The following is a 13,062-nucleotide window of genomic DNA, read 5'->3' on the forward strand; positions in this document are numbered from 1 at the left end:
ATCCACATCCCGTGAAAGAATTAAGAAAGAACTGGTTAACCGTGATCTAATCCGCGTTAGAGGCAAAAGTGAGTGCGCGTGATGGGGAAACAATTAATCAAGGAATAAGTTGGGAAAGGAAGTTGAACAGGTTATGTACACTCCATTAGGGCTTTTTGAAGGCCTCCAAAAGTTGGTTGCTGCCCGGGGCATCTAAAGAAAAACAAGGGGCAAAAATCTGACTGCACCTGGCATACAAAAATCGCCACTGTCTGAAATGGCAGAACCAAGTTCTATTCAGCCTCAATCCTCTCTCTCCAAATCATCCACTATACTAAGAGCAATGATGAGTAAAGATGACCCCTGTCTTCTCTTCTCCATTGTCAAATGCCTCCTTGAAATCATCCTCCTTGTCAAATGCCCCCTTGAATCCTTCTCCCCTGTCCTCTCCACATTAATAATACGCAAGGAACTCATGGTTTCTTATGCATTAAGAAACAGATCACTGTTTCAGCCTCTTCCCCCTGCTCCAACAACCCAAATTTCAACAGGACACCTTGCCTTAGCCCTGAACTTTGCTCACATCTCCCCATGCCCTTGCTGAGCTCATCTGTTCACTCCTTGTTCCTTCAACCCCATTCCCACTAACTGCTGACCACCTCCTGGCCCCCAAACTAGACATTTTAAGTGGCCCCATCTCACCTGCAAGTCCCAAGTTGAAGCCTTTTAATCAGGTTCCTTCCATCAAGTTCAGCATGCCAAACACCCTCATTTTTCGAGCCTTGGCTCCTGCTCACCATATGTTGCTTATTTAAATCCCTCCTTGGCCTTGTCGATTCCTAATGCTTTGACCATTTCCAATGATACCAACCTTCCCTCTCAACAAATCCTCCATTATTCTGCAATCCCTACCACACCATTGACACCTGCCTTTAACAATTTAGGCTGCATATTCTAAAATTTCCTCCCGAAAATTTTCCATCCCATCTACTCGTCTAAATCCTTCCTCCAAACCCACCTCTTGGCCAAGTCTTCGGATACCCATTCTAACATCTGCTTCTTTGGCTCGACATCCACTTTTTACCCCCTCACACTTCTGTGAAGTATCTTGGGATATTTTTTCATATTAAAAGGACATTTATATAGCATAGGGGAAAACTTGTACACAACGCCTGCTTACAATGAATGATGGATGGACCCAGTGTGCATAACCATGTATAGAAACTATGTAATTTGTGACATGAAGTACGTGAGGGTGTTGACAAAAAGAGAATGGCTACAATGTAGCAGCAATTATACTACCATTTTTAAAAAACTGTCTCATTGCTCAGGTAGCTGGGGAGATGGAAATGGTTAACAATCAGGTGGGATATTTTATTTATTTTGCTGACATAGAGTTTAAATTTTGTTCAGAATTTTGCACCAGCATCAATGGTTGGGTGACAATGACCCAAACACAGCCAGCACTGGTCTCAAACAGGTGCTCGCCTCCTATTTGCATATTCAATACCTGTTTTGGGCACAGTCACTGCACACCAGTTTCTCGAGCTTTACCGTAACGTTGGGTGGTGCAGTTCGGGTTCATAATGAACAAGCACTTCCTAACTGAATTTATAGGTCATTTATTTTTTGTTCTGTTGCCACATGTTTTATTTCTACTGGTATGAAATGCTAACAATGTGCAGAGAATAAAGTTATTTGCAACAATCTCCAGTTTTGCAAAGTGTAAGAAGGTTTTTATAGGGTATGGATGGACCCTATAAAACGAACCCTTCAGATGGTGCTCCAACATACTTTGAAAAACTAACTGGTCGACTGGTTCAGTGGACCATCACCTCAAAACAGACCGGTCAAGCGTTAACAAATAATCCCATATCAATCAGTTGGGAGCATCTCACAACCTTAGTTTGCAGCCCAAATGAAAATGAGAAATGAATGGCAATAAATTAACAGATTTTGTATCAGATTTAAAGATTGCTGCAGAAATTCTCTTTTAGGAATAGCACGCAATAGTTCAAATCCTTCCTCTCATTAGAGAGCTGGAAAAGAAAATTGGCATATCCTGGGAACTTGCACTGCAGTCATCCATAATGATGATACTGTGGATGGGGTAGCGCTCTTGGCTGTTTAAACCACAAGACAATGGCATGTTAATATACCAACTCCATGTGTTATCCCGACTTTTAAAAGCTGCAATGGTAACTGTAGCAGGGATCTCCAAGGTAGATTAGTAGCCTTACCAGCAATAGTCCAGCAGGTGGGGAGGGAGCACTGGGATGTAAATATGCTGCCAATACATTGGATAAAGCACGGCAGCTGACGCATGAACACAAGCCGTTAACTGGAAAACAAAAAGAATAATATTGAAACAAATTCTAAAATCAATTGATTAAACCACAACATAGTGCAAAATAATTGATTGTAAATCCTTATCTTAAAAAATGTTTCACGATAAAAACAGAGCATAACAGTGAAAAGGTCACGTCTGCACCATAATTTGCTCATCCTCAGGATTAAAATAACATGATTAAATATGGAAAAGAACAGGGTCTGAAGGCTCCTGAGGGATATCATTAGGGCAAATTGCCAAGAATGAAACATGAGCCAGCCAGGAGAGTCTCGAGGCTGAAAAAAACACTGAGGGATTGAAATGTTCGACAGTTGGAGCTATGGTGATGTGTGAACTGCAGCTTTAGGTATCAAGAGAATTTGTTCACTGACACATGGAATGCCACTATTGACCAGCAACTGCCCGAGCTAAACAGCTGTACAGTTGAAAGCATAAATACATGATGGCTTTTCATCTGCAGCCAATGCTCTTGAACCGACTTATTTGCAATTGTGTTGCAGTAACAACTGTACACAAAAACAATGAATCCTGCACTTGTGCAAATAGATATAAAACATGGCAACAACAACCCGGTTCTATTGGTCTGAACAGGCTGGCAACCTTCCAGCTACGAAAGATGATGGACAGGCAGCAAACAAATCCATTTCAGATGAGGTGTCTTCATATGGCGCACTTTTGCTGATGGCTGAAAAGGCCAATCCTTGACAGCCAGGTTCTGCTACCACGCGCAAAGCTACCAAGTGTTGTTGTGGGTTGCTGTTTTTGGCATTGGCGTCTGTTGTCAAGCCACTGTGGCCAGGTCTTCATGGTGGTGCACACCAGCCCACCACAGGAGGTGAAGCCTTTTCCCTCTGACATCAGCTAGTGATTCTTAGGTGAGATAATCGATGTCCAGGGCCTTAACATCATGCTTGCAAGCTTCCTAAAAGTGGAGCTTCGGGCATTCTACTGGTTGACTGGCTCCGGTTACCTCATGACACAGGAAGTCTTTGGCTATGCGGCCATCTTTGATCCTGTGGACGTGTCTGAGCCAACAAAGCCCCTTGTTTAGTAAGTGCTAACAAACTTGGGAGCTGTGCCTTTGAGACGACTACCGCATTCATGGTTTGGTCCTGCCAAGATATACCCATAATATGCCACAGACAGCAAAGGTGGACATTGCTGAGCTTTTTTTCCTGGTAGCTGTAAGTTGACTATGTTTCACAGCCATACAGCAAGGTGCTGAGAATACAGGCTTGTAAACCATCAGCTTGGTCCTAAGGGTCAGCTTGATATTATTCAATGGGCGTTTCATGGATCAGCCAAAAGTGACCGCTGCCTTCCGTATGCATGTAGCAAGTTCTGCATCAAGGGAAAGACTGTCACTGAGGACCTAAGGCAGCAGAATTTGCTAATCACTTCCAATGGGTGTTGTTTAGTGTGATCAGGGGCAGAGATGCAACACCTTGTCCCATGACCACAGTTTTCTTTGTGCTTATCGTCAGGGGGAACAAGTTACAGGCATTTTTAAAAACTCATTCATGGGATGTGGATGTCGCTGCAAGGCCAGCATTTATTGCCCATCCCTAACTGCCCTTCAGAAGGTGCTGGTGAGCTGCCTTCTTGAACTGCTGCAGTCCAGTGGTGTAGGTACACCCACAGTATGTTAGGGAGGGAGTTCCAGGATTTTGACCCAGCCACAGTGAAGGAACAGCGATCTATTTCCAAATCAAGATGTTGAGTGGCTTGGAGGGGAATTTCCAGGTGGTGGTGTTCCCATGTACTTGCCGCCCTTGTCCTTTGAGATGGTGGGGATCATGAGTTTGGAAGAGAGACAGTCCATGAATCGTTATAGCTGAGTTTCCATGTGGGCAACTAGCAAAGCAACATCAGCGTAGAGGAGATATCCATTCAAGGCACAATGTGTTTTTGTCTTTGCTTTCAATCTTGATAGATTGCTCAACTTGCCAAATAGGCCACATGATGATATTTCTAAGATTATTAGGCAATGTAGGCCAGCTCAATAAGGATTTTTGCAATTAACAAACAACCCACTGTTTTTACTACCAATAACACATTATTCTTACATTCAAGGCTTTATTATTTGAAGTCAATTTTTAGCCCAGAACCATGTGCTACCTTATTTCTTTTACTATCTACCATGTACAAAACATTGACCCCACTCCACAAAAAAGGTACATTAATTAAATTAAAACAACAGTCTCCACTTAAGTGAACAGAATTTAAACAGCGATAGCTTTGAGTGTAAAATGGACTCACAGATAAGAAAATTAAAATTATGAATCAGGAGAGGAAATAATTAAGTAAATCGCCATACACAATCTGAACTCTCAGCAGAGCTAACTAATGCTGATGCCATTCCCATGAGCATTGGTTTTTATGGGGTCTAATTCCTTATGGGGCTCACATACAACATGGTACGTGGTGTAAATTGTATTGTTGCCTCTGGATACACAACCATCCTAAGAGAAATTGTGTTTTTCACTTTGATGAACAAACAAGACCATTCAGCGTTGTATCCATCACCATCTTGTCTGTTTTAATGTTCTACTATCCACCTCACTGTACATCAGCTACACTGAACTCTCACTGTCCAGCATCCAGCATTTTCCTGTCATCTGCTGTTGCAGTGGATTTCATTCAAAATCACTCAATCATCACTCTCGCAATGAGTCCTCGGCCTATATTTTAAGACTAAAGCAACTTGGAAAGCTAGAATGACACCAGTCTCAAGAACATGAAAACCTATTGCAAAGCGGTGAGGCAAAAATGTATTCTTGTAAGGTTTCCAGATTGGGTCACATCCAGTGCAGTGTTAAATGTAGTGATATGCCCACTGTCTGGTAAATGTTTTAGCTTCTAATGTTGAAAGGACTCAAGGTGTCCAAATTTATAATTTTCCACAGATGATGTTCTACTGTTAGATTACTCTCAGATTCAAGAATGTATAATCTTTGCAAAGCACACTAAAAACAAAGGGAGAACAAAACGCCAATAATTTCTTGTCTCTATTGCATCTCCGAATTCAATTTTGGACTTAAGTGTGGCAGACCAGAAATTTATTTTCATAATCTGAGACACAGTAGATCTATAAAGTGATTTTATATAAATAAAACATAATTTGAATAATTCCAAGACTACTGAATGGAGCAGATTTGACACCATGTGGAGTTAGAGCACTTTTTAAAGAAAAATAGAAAAAAATTGTCACAACACAGCTGATTCCTCATGTACTTTGGCAACGTATGTCATGTTACCTAGCAACACTCCTAACGAAGATCAATTAAACAAATGTAAATCATTTTCTAAGGACTATTATATAAACATAACCCTACACTCCATAAAACGTCCATATAGGGTTCTGTTGCTAATAAATGTATTTTTAAAGTAGAAATACAAGGTATTCATTATTCATAATGAAATAAACATTATGGAGATTTCTTTTATTCTTGGGAATTATAATACAATTTTACGATGGTGTACAAAGCTATTTACCACTATGCTGAAAATGCCTTTGAGACTTAGTCAAAGGTTCTAGAGCTGCTAAGACATTAACCAAGCAGTTCCAGTGTTCAGGAGGGAGTTGAGCGTTCAACACAGAGGTAAGTACCTCCATAAACAATCATAAAATAGTTATAAATAATAATAAAAAAAGCACTCTCAGCTTGAAGGTTGAGGCTACACAAAGACTGAAACCGGCATTGAACAACTGAGACTGGCAGTTGCTGCTGAAATGGAACAAAGTCTGATTAATTTGTGTTACAACCACCTCCCAAAACACTGTAAGGGTCTCCTGACATGACAATTCATCAGGAGCACCACTACATTTTGTAAGTCATCACGCGAAATGTCCAAGTCTGATAATACGCAAACATTGATTGTTTCTACCAACTTACTGAAAAAATATTGAATGAGCGGTAAGATGTTAAAATATAGACTTAAGGAGTTCAAAAGATATTTATACCACGGCAACTGCTCGGTGACTTGAAGCTGCAGTTACCAGTTACAGCCAGATAATACCTTCTTTGTAAAAAATACAATCCTCTTGCCTGGAACAGAATTCTGTATTTGAGCATGCCTCTTATCATTCAAGAAATGTTTTCAAAGGATGAGTTAAAGTGTCCGAGATCCTTAAATGTTTCAATTAGCTCTTGTTAAGTACCAGTAGTGCTCAAAATAGTCAGAGACCAGAGTGAAATCTAAACAGAATGGTGAGATTCTCCAGGTGATTTCACATCAAGCACTTTTGAGGTCATGTTTGGGACAGAATTTCTGAGTTACACAGCAACTTTAGTGTTACTTTTAATCTTTGTAGATTTAAGAACAGCCTAATCTTAATAGATGACATTTCTAAATGCACTGCAAAGTCCTATGTCTGGCTTTGCCTATGAAAACCCCCTTTTTAAAATGGCAACTTTAACTGTAATATATTCCGTGCCTGTAGGTGGTGCTGTGATAAGGTTTTTCAATCTTTTACATAACTAACAGCTACAACAGAGCACGTTGAGAGTTAATCCGAAGAGTGTCTGTCTGTTAACATGCAATTGCAGGCTCTAGTCTATGCATGTCACTGCGGAACAAACTATGATTTTGACACTTCATTGAAGTAGCCAGCAGCCATGTTGGTACAGGGAAGTCAACTGAAATAAAATAAGCGTAAAGTTTGTTGCCCGTTTATAGATCTCTCATGCCTCACTCTAATCTCATCCCCCCCTCCCCCCAACACACTATTCATCAACATCCTATTTCTACTCAAAAACTGCCTTTTCCTTCCAGACCTTATCTGGCTTGTAAGCTCCTTGCCTTGCATGCAACTTACCATCTCCACCACCACTTGCTCCCCACCCACTACCTGACAACCCAGGTTACAAAGTTACATCCCCTTTGGCATGACCAACTCTGCAAATGGCACCTTGGCTGACTTCCAAGCAAGAAATGATGTGTTGTTAATTCAGTGGACAACTGCTCAATAGTGGTGCTGACAAAAGTATTTGACCAAGTGTCAGTTTATACCTTTTCATTTGTGCTTCGTTACTATTTTTGAACAAACTGAACTTAGTATTTTAGCACAAGATTACAAAACACAAACACTGACCTTTTTTATGGTTCTCATGCTACAAAACTGTCCCACCGGTTATGGAAACGACTGACTGCATTATATATAACCCGAAGCTAAAAGCTAAGAATTTTACTGCACACTGGAGCTTAGTTTCACAGCTTTTTAGGCAATATTTTAGAACTAACTTCCATAAAGTTGCTGTCAATTTTTGTTGAAATATTGTATTTGTTCCAACCACTTGCTGAAAACTCAATGAACCCCTGAATTAAAACCTTTTGTTCATTGTGAGATCAGTCAGATGGCAATAGCTTTCTGTTCTATTATCAACCGAAGCCACTTAGTAGTGAGGTCTTTAACTTCCTTCATCGAGCTTGTGGGCAATGCATTAATTCCACTTACGGGCCAAGCCTCTTACCATAGCTGTCTGGAAACTACATGTAGTGGAAAATAGCCCACTATTTTGGTACCTGTTGATTTACTTCTGCTAATGTCAGCTTCTCTTATTTCTGTGCCAACAGTGGTCTAGCAAACAAAAATTGCCACTGTGAATTCTCAGCAGGGAAGGAACCCATTCAAACTGCTCATCAAAACTATCTGACTGCTTTAGCTCAATGTTAATTAACATTAGTCCAAAATATAATAAATAGCCACCAACTTTCAGGGAAAAGTGTTGCATGACATCAAAAAGCAACTTTCTTCAATGGGATGACTATTTTTTTTAAATTGTCCTGACATGAGCATGACATTTGGTATAAAGCATGTTATATGACTATCTTGTGAGGTGTCCAAAAAACAGCCAATCGCCTGCCATCTCACCATTCTTCTTCTCTCATTCGTAGTTCAGCACCTTCCCTCCCAGCTGAGCTGATGTAGTTTGGTTCTGACATCAGTTCACAAAACATCACACCTCATTATTCCACAATATTTTGTTGAAACCAAAGCAAAGAAAAACTTGATCTAATTTCAAAATTCAGAAAAATAAAATTACATTAGGAAGCAGTGCACTGATTTCAGCCCACCCCACCACAATACACCGTAAATCCTATTTACAGCTTGCGCTACCTTAATTTACCACAGTTAATTCAATAGTATCTCCCTGCCCCACAACTTCTACCATTGAAAAAAACAGAAGCAGCAATCTCATGAGAACACCGTCATCTACAAATTGCGCTCTATCCTGGCTTAGCCACACTGTTGCTGGGTAACCTGGAATTTCCTGCCTAACCCCATAGTAGGATCACCACCACCAAAACTGCAAAGGCTCAAAATGCCAGTGTGTCATGATCTTCTCAGGGCAACTAAGGATAAGCAAAATTGGACAGTGACAGAATTTCCCTGCATTTCAAGAACAGATATATATGTTGTTTTAAATCGCAAGTGATTTTCCAACAAGACCAAAGGCGCATGTGTAAGTTTATTGTCCATGCGAAGTGCTAACACTAAATTTGTTGAAAATAAATGTAGAGTCAGGGCCCAGCCTGACTTCAGAATGCATACAATTTATCATTGGACTCATACAATTAACAACGCTTCTGTAAAAAACCTTTGAAATGGTGCTGAAAAGTGTCTCCGAATTTGTTTTTCAATACCATTGGCATTTGAGTAACAGCGCTTGCAGCTCTGAAGATATCACCTTTTTGACTAACTTTTAAAAATAGCTCTGCTTGTTATTAAGGTTGCTGACTCCTGGTCTAACTAATGCCTTGCTCTGACCAAGGAACTTAGGCTGCATTTGAACCGTAACTAACACCGGTACAAAGTGAAACTGCTTTGCTTTGACACAACAGTCATAGTATAAACCCACCCAGAATGAATAGATTTCCACAATCGCAACATTGTACCCATGTACCAGCACTCCTGTCAGTTTATTTATGGAACAATGAAATACAGAAGTGTTGATCTTGCATTTTGCAATCAATCACAAGGAAGCGAGTGTCTGCTTAAGATTTTGATTGAAATGCATAATCATGAAATCTGTCCTTCTATAGGGAAATATTTGTTGACATGGTTTTAAGTATTTATTGCCCCAAATTAATACAGGATAACTTGCTGAGCTAGCAGGAACTGTATTTTATTTGTCCAAGTGTGAAAGACATGTAACTGAAGCTCCACAGGGGTGAGCAAGTTTCCAATCTAACAAGAAAACAAACTCCCATCTTCCTCCTGTAAAATGAAGTTACTTTCATTACCTGCGCTCATGTCATTTATGAATTTGTGTGTGAAGTACAGCACTGTTATCAGTAGATCAGATGATACAGCATGCTCATTGTCGAGGAATATGATTCTGAAGGGCCAGGACAATGAAATAGCCAATGTTCATGTTATTGATTTAACTCCCTGTTTCAGATGTGTTGAAGGGTTACAATTAACTCAAGATACTCAAAAATAAAATTTGTATTTAGCATTTGTGCGATTACAGGTTTGGATTTCTTTCAAAAAAGAAACCTTGCACCTTCAGCTGAATATGCGAATTAAAATTTAACAAAAATACTGTATATGCTGCCTGAAATGAGTCTTTTTTAGTGTAATAACATAATAGATGTGGTTTAGTTGCAATAATTCTCATTAGGTCCAACTAGAAATCATTAGAATACAATGTGCACAGTCAGTTCCTGACCCAATGAAACTCCATGCAACAGCCTGACATAACCAACCAGTTTCAAAGGCCACATGGACACTGCAAACAAGCTGCTGTCTTGTCCCTAAGGAAACAAGCTTTCAGCAGCCAGTACTATGAAGTAATGGCTCAGAAAACTCATGCAACTGACTCCAATTATTTCAACAAGGCCTCAAGGCCAAGAAAATGGTCATGGTTTATTTATAAACAAGGCAGAGGGTTTGAGGATCTGTACAAAAAGTGGCAAAGAGAGATTGATTTACAAGGTGAAGAGCTTTTAACTGAATTTGTTTTGCCAGCTCTTCTGTTCCGCCAAGATGATGCCCTGTATATAATGCTGGACTTACTAACCACACACATATTGACAGCAGGTCCATGTATAAACAACCTGCTTGTGTGCCACTGTAGGTTGCAAATGATATATTCTGGTTAGCATACGTCTGACAGGATGATGAGAAGCCTCTTGTCAGCTGCAGGCCAGCCAAAGTCTCCTAGACAAAATGCACGGCCCCAGCTGACTAGTTAAAGAAAACCTGGTGTGGTACAATTATACAGGCATATGACAAGCCTACACGGCTGACTGACTTGAAAACTGATGACATGGCTTTAAACTGTGATACTCCTTACCTACTGTCACAAAACACCAATAAATCTGCTTATGCTCTATTGTAAAATCATGATATATTCCTTGGCCTTGAATATCTACGAGGACAGCTTGATGTTCAAAATGCCTTTCACATGATGTTCATACGAAGGTAAAACCTGAACGCTGCGCACATAATATCAGCATTCCTGCTCTTATCGCAGTTAAGTATCATCTTACTACAGCAGAAACTATACTTTCAGTGATAATCTTAACTCCTTTGAAATAAAGAAATGTGATTCCTAACAAAGATTTTTTAAATGTTCAATTCTACAATTTCTGTGTTAGCAAAATACAATTCGGAAGGTGGAGAACAACCCGGAACAATCCCAAAAAATCTGACCAGGCTGGAATTTTAAAATAACATTTACACCTCATGTGATTTCCAGCATCACTGCTCTCAGATAATGGGGTTACAGCAGTGTGCATCCTCTTGCATGGCTAGCACTGGGAATTTCAGAAAATTGTAATTCAGGTACCAGTCACAGTACATTAGAATGCAGATTCTAACACAACCAGCAGGATGCAGCTTTAAACAAATATGTGAGTAAGAATGAGGAGGATCTCCCTGCACAATTGGCTCTAAAGTTAAGATCGTCAGCTTAACTGCAAGCCTCCTCACCATAAAGCTACAACATATCAGACAAACCGTGAAGGTAATAGGATGAATAACATTATCTGTTATATTGCGACTCATATTTAAAATAGTTTGCATTCTGCCTGCCAATGTACTTGAACCCATATTGCAGTTTACAAATGTCAACGATTAAATACTGCATTTGTTGCTCCCAATGCGGTTTCCTCTACATTGGAGAAACCAAACGCAGACTGGGTGACCGCTTTGCAGAACATCTTCGGTCTGTCCACAAACGTGACCCAGACCTCCCTGTTGCTTGCCATTTCAACACTCCACCCTGCTCTCATGTCCACATGTCCGTCCTTGGCTTGTTGCATTGTTCCAGTGAAGCTCAACACAAACTGGAGGAACAGCACCTCATCTTCCGACTAGGCACTTTACAGCCTTCCGGACTGAATATTGAGTTCAACAATTTTAGATCATGAATTCTCTCCTCCATCCCCACCACCTTTTTGACCCCCCCCCCCCTTTTTTTCCAATAATTTATATAGATTTTTCTTTTCCCACCTATTTCCATTATTTTTAAATGTATTTCCATCCATTGTTTTATCTCTACCTTTTAGCCTTTTTCGAACCCTTCACCCCACCCCACCCCCACTAGGGCTATCTGTACCTTGCTCATCCTGCTTTCTACCCTTAATTAGCACATTCCTTAGATAATATCACCACCTTCAAAACCTCTTTGTTCCTTTGTCTATGACATCTTTTGGCTATCTCCACCTATCACTGGCTCTCTATCCAGCTCTATCAACCCCACCCTTAAACCAGCTTATATTTCACCTCTTTTCTATTTTTCCTTAGTTCTGTTGAAGAGTCATACGAACTCAAAACATTAACTAAGTTCCTCTCCGCAGATGCTGTCAGACCTGCTGAGTTTTTCCAGGTATTTTTATTTTTTGTCAACGATTAACTTATTTTTCTACTTGATCAAAAACCTTGCTAAATCTGCTTTAATTCAATAAATGGATAAAGTAACTGTTAATTTGAAATTAGTTTCAATCTAAAATATCAAATATATTTATCTATTAAAATATATTATAAAAAGTTGCATGTATGGAATACATATTTTGTTCACTATATGCTTTATTTCCTACATCGCTACTTTTGTTCAACACTATTTTCATCGTATGTATCTGACATTTATGCCTATCTTCTTAACTTGTATGCATATTTCCCTCTCAGAAGTGCTTAACATTATTGCTGTTCTTCAAGCTTCATTTCCCAGTGCTATTCCTCCATTTGGTACATCAGGTAAGATGGAAACAGGGGAAGGCCAGACAACCACCAGGTCCATTACATAATTCAATTAGGTCATGGTTGTTCTGTACCTCAAACACAACTTACCTTGTTCCATGTCCCTTGAGGTACCGCAGTCTTAAAAATATTAATTGGCCCAGCTTTTGGGGAAGCAAGTTCCAGATTTTAATTACCACATGTGCTACAAGTGCTTCCTGATTTAATTCCAAAATGCACTCTTATTTTGAGATTATGGCCTCCTCCATTCTAGATTTCCCACACTAGAAAATATAGCTTCTCTGAATCTACGCTAACAAATCTCTTCATATCATTAAAACACCTCAACTACATCAATCTTCTAAACTCAAGGGAATGGAAAACAAGTTTATTCAAGCTGCCCTTATAATTTAAGCCTTCAAATTTATCATCCTGGTCAATCTGGAGGCAAGTTTTATTTTAAAATTTGTGGAATTATTTTTGGTTACCACATAGGCTTTATTTTAAATCATTGCAAATTCATTTTAGTTACAGCCAGCAGTAT

At 39.7% G+C, this 13,062-nt stretch overlaps 1 protein-coding gene across 2 annotated transcripts in view; it reads right to left on the reverse strand.

Moving 5' to 3' along the window:
- Nucleotides 1–13,062, reverse strand: part of dennd1b (DENN/MADD domain containing 1B) — a 277,534-nt gene that overhangs the window by 86,963 nt on the left and 177,509 nt on the right. For both annotated transcript variants that reach the window (XM_041208107.1, XM_041208108.1), the window contains one exon: nt 2,220–2,320. In XM_041208107.1, coding sequence (XP_041064041.1) covers nt 2,220–2,320 — 101 coding nt within the window. The remainder of the gene's footprint in view (nt 1–2,219; nt 2,321–13,062) is intronic.

This window comes from Carcharodon carcharias, chromosome 16 (genome assembly GCF_017639515.1).
Source record: "Carcharodon carcharias isolate sCarCar2 chromosome 16, sCarCar2.pri, whole genome shotgun sequence".
Classification (NCBI taxonomy): domain Eukaryota; kingdom Metazoa; phylum Chordata; class Chondrichthyes; order Lamniformes; family Lamnidae; genus Carcharodon; species Carcharodon carcharias.